Below are 3,627 nucleotides of genomic sequence, written 5' to 3' on the forward strand. Positions count from 1 at the left end.
TGTGTGTGTGTGTGTGTGTGTGTGTGTGTGTGTGTGTTCTCCTCAGGTCTGGGATATCGAGTCCAAAGAACAGGTGCGAACCTTGACGGGTCATGTGGGAACGGTCTATGCTCTGGCTGTCATCTCAACCCCGGACCAGACCAAAGTGTTCAGCGCCTCGTATGACCGCTCCCTCCGGGTGAGAGCACCCTGCAGGCACAATGTGACGCTAAACAACAAAACAGTGTGAAGACTTTTGGAAWAACTACCTTGTGTTGCAGGTTTGGAGTATGGACAACATGATCTGCACCCAGACGCTGCTGAGACATCAGGGCAGTGTAACGGCCCTGGCCGTCTCCAGGGGGCGCCTGTTCTCTGGAGCTGTGGACAGCACCGTCAAGGTAAAAATAAGTGGGCTGTGTCTCTGCACCACATGAGAGCTCAGTGAAAAGTCTGAGCTGTGTTTTTCTGTCTCTTTCAGGTGTGGACGTGCTAAACAAAGGTTTGATGCTGCGTCACGCCTCAGTGACTTTCTGTCTCCACTCCTGTTTCTTGGATTGTGTCTCGCTCACCTCCCGGTGGCCTCATCACCAGTGCATTTCAGGACCCTGGTCTAGACTCAGTCACCTGGGTCGAGRTAATACGAAAAGTTATTTTTCTTTAAAACAAAGGCGACTGAAGTTCTTTCCTTGTTCGTCTTCTCGTCTGAGAAGTTTTCTCATTTCAAACTGAAACGTGGAGTTCTGAGCTTTAAAACTGCAGTGCGTTGCACCATTAATACAAGCTGAACCCTTCCTCAATGGGGATCAGATTTAAAACTGTGTTGTCTCTTTCGCACCAGGAATAGGCAACACTTCAGGTATTCAGAGTTGTAGTAGTAGATCTGAATAAGTATTGGAAAAACCTGTTTCAATTCAATTCAATTCAAAAATACTTTATTGATCCCAGAGGGAAATTAGGTGTTGTTGTAACTCATTTAACTAAAAACTTATTGTAGATGCTGATGGCTGTGGGCAGGAAAGATCTTCTGTAGCGGTCTGTATTACAGTGAAGTTGAAGAAGCCTCCGACTGAAGACACGTTTCCACACGCCATTACATCTTTTACTCTCTAAAAACTAAAAATCTACATTTCTAAAACTTAATCATGCATTAAAAATGAACACTGTCACTATGGTGTACATGCAAGGATCATTTCCAACTTCCATAAAGTGAAAACATAGAACACAGATCAGTGATTCCCCTACCATTATCCAAACAGAACTGCCCACCTTGCTTGTCAAATCCCTCCTTTGGCTGACAAAAGTTCAGCTACTTCCAGTCAGAGAGAGGAGATTGTAGCAACAGGATAAGTGGCTTTGACCAACAGGATCAGTGTAGTGCTCTGCTGCAACTACCCACTCCACTGTTGACAACTACTGACATTAGTGGCAAATCCCATTGAGATCACAGATCTCTTTCGCAAGGGAGCCTAGTGTAGCACTCCGCTCTACGCTGCTCTTCCACTGTCTAGCCTTTGTTTATGAAAGTGGCTGCAATTAGCTGATCTGCTGCAGCTGGCTGAGACTGTGAGGAAATACAGCCAACGACAACTGTTCCAATAAACATGGTGAATAAAGTCAAATAAAGCTTTTAAAGATCAAGTAAAAGAACATGTGGAAGGAGCACAGTCTGCTGTAAACGATGGCAATTATCCTGAGTTCAGGTTGGGTCAGAATGGGCATCCGTCATAAACTAATTGACAAATGTTTGATGCGAGTTCACTCGCTGTGTTGTTCCCTGCAGATGGAAGCAGCCAAAGCAACAACTAATTCAGAGTTTTGTGCTTGAAATGCCCATCCCTGATATGCACCTGTGTGCATCTGAACAAGACGCCTCATGGCTCAAGRAAACAAATGCCTTAACAACAAGGGAGAGTGGGTTGTAGGTCATACGAATGGAACAACCTACTACAGTATAAAAGCTTGGAACTCTGCACAGTTTTGTTATAGTTTCGAAAACTTTAAAGAATCTTCAAAAAGCAGGAGAGGTCCAGTCACMGTTTTAAAGAAAACCCCAAACCCCTCAGACACTCCAGGACAAGCTGCCTTACAGTTTTATCTAACCGGACACCTGCCTGCCTCTTACAGAGACTCTGCTGTTAAACAACTCCACTAATGATGCCTGAAGCATAACGCTCACGTTCGACCAACTGGTTTCACTCCGCTCTCACTCCACATATTTGAGATGTTTTGTGTATCTTTTTAGGAGCTCCTTATTGTGATTTTACTGTAAACTTTAGGCTGGACTCACTGAAGACATAAAGTGATGTCAAACTCCAGGAGAACTTCAGCTTCAGACAAATCCCAGCTCTTTYTAAACCCCCAGCTGAAGTCTGGCGTGCACCAAGGACAAGAACTCGGACTCCTTTGAAATTCCACTTTGTCCGGATAKGTTTAGGTCGGTTTTGTAAAAAGCGGCCTTTATAAAATGCAGTTTAATAAGCGAAGCCTTTAAGATCTATAGATAAAACATTTTTATATTAGTGCCATGATGGGACTGTATTCATTGGCTGTACAGATGTGTAAAATAAAATGTGCCCACAAAATAACTCCGCGACCAGCTGGACGACAGGAGGAAGCTGGTCTGCGTGCATGCACAAGCCTGTTGAAGTGCAAAGATTGTGTTTCAGTGAGTGCCATATATTTGAAGAAAAGCAAGAATAGATTTTAATGTCTTTTTTTATTTCTTGTCTCTCTCCTTCCTGTCCAATCAGCAAGCAGAGCTGCAGGTAAACACAAAGTGGTCCATTGTGGATCACTAACCAGACACACTCCGGAGGAAAATTGAAAGACAAAACCATCAAAGTTAAAACAGCTTTGACTRGCGTTTGGTAGAAAACAAACAGCTAAATAAGCCTTAGAGGATAGTTTGAGATCATGTTTATTCAACTACAAATCTCTGGGTAAATTAGCTTTTAACAGGTGCTTTTATTTCAGCTCAGATCTTTTCAGCTTTGGTAAAGATGACAGAGGAACAAGAAACACGAGGAAGGAGACAAACTGTCTTCACTGTCAGTTTCAGTCATTTCTTGTACACTTGTAATCATTTAAGCTTGAGTTGATCATTGATTAATAAAACTGTTGTACACCATAAAGGATGTGGACCAATAAGTTTGATCAAAGATGAATAGATGTTAATCCCTATCTTGAATTTGGTTGTGGAAGAATGAAGTTAATAGGTTTGAGAGGAGGACCACGCCTCTCCCACCAGTGCAATCACTCAGCGCCTACAAACTCATCTCACCTGCGTTTCGACTTCGTCACAATTTCGACACCCACCCTCCCCTTTCGCCCTACCTAGGTCCCTTCGTATGCTCTCGCTCTCATCGCACTTCCCCCTCACACTTCCCCATCATTCATCCCTTCCTCATCCTTTCACCTCCATCCCTACCTTTAAAAAATCACTTAGTTTATTATGACCCCGCACCCGAAGCGTAAGCGGGAGTCATATTGTTTTCGTACTGTTTATTTAAAAAAAAATTTCTCTGGAGATTTTTGGTCAACTGTAGCCTGGAAACGGTTGCACCAATCAACATGAAATTTGGCAGAGCTGTAGATGAGTCCGACCTACACTGCGCCAGCCAATGGTTTTACAGTAGACCCCATATT

General features: G+C 43.4%; 1 protein-coding gene across 1 annotated transcript in view; it reads left to right on the plus strand.

The window, feature by feature from the left end:
• Positions 1–914, plus strand: part of LOC106524413 (E3 ubiquitin-protein ligase TRAF7) — a gene marked incomplete at its 5' end in the record, with an annotated part of 1,841 nt that extends 927 nt beyond the window's left edge. The window contains 3 exon segments of the mRNA XM_014018212.1: positions 47–178; positions 261–380; positions 461–914. Coding sequence (XP_013873666.1) covers positions 47–178; positions 261–380; positions 461–475 — 267 coding nt within the window.
• Positions 915–3,627: the final 2,713 nt, after the last annotated feature.

This window comes from Austrofundulus limnaeus, unplaced genomic scaffold, assembly GCF_001266775.1.
Source record: "Austrofundulus limnaeus strain Quisiro unplaced genomic scaffold, Austrofundulus_limnaeus-1.0 Scaffold186, whole genome shotgun sequence".
Classification (NCBI taxonomy): Eukaryota; Metazoa; Chordata; class Actinopteri; order Cyprinodontiformes; family Rivulidae; genus Austrofundulus; species Austrofundulus limnaeus.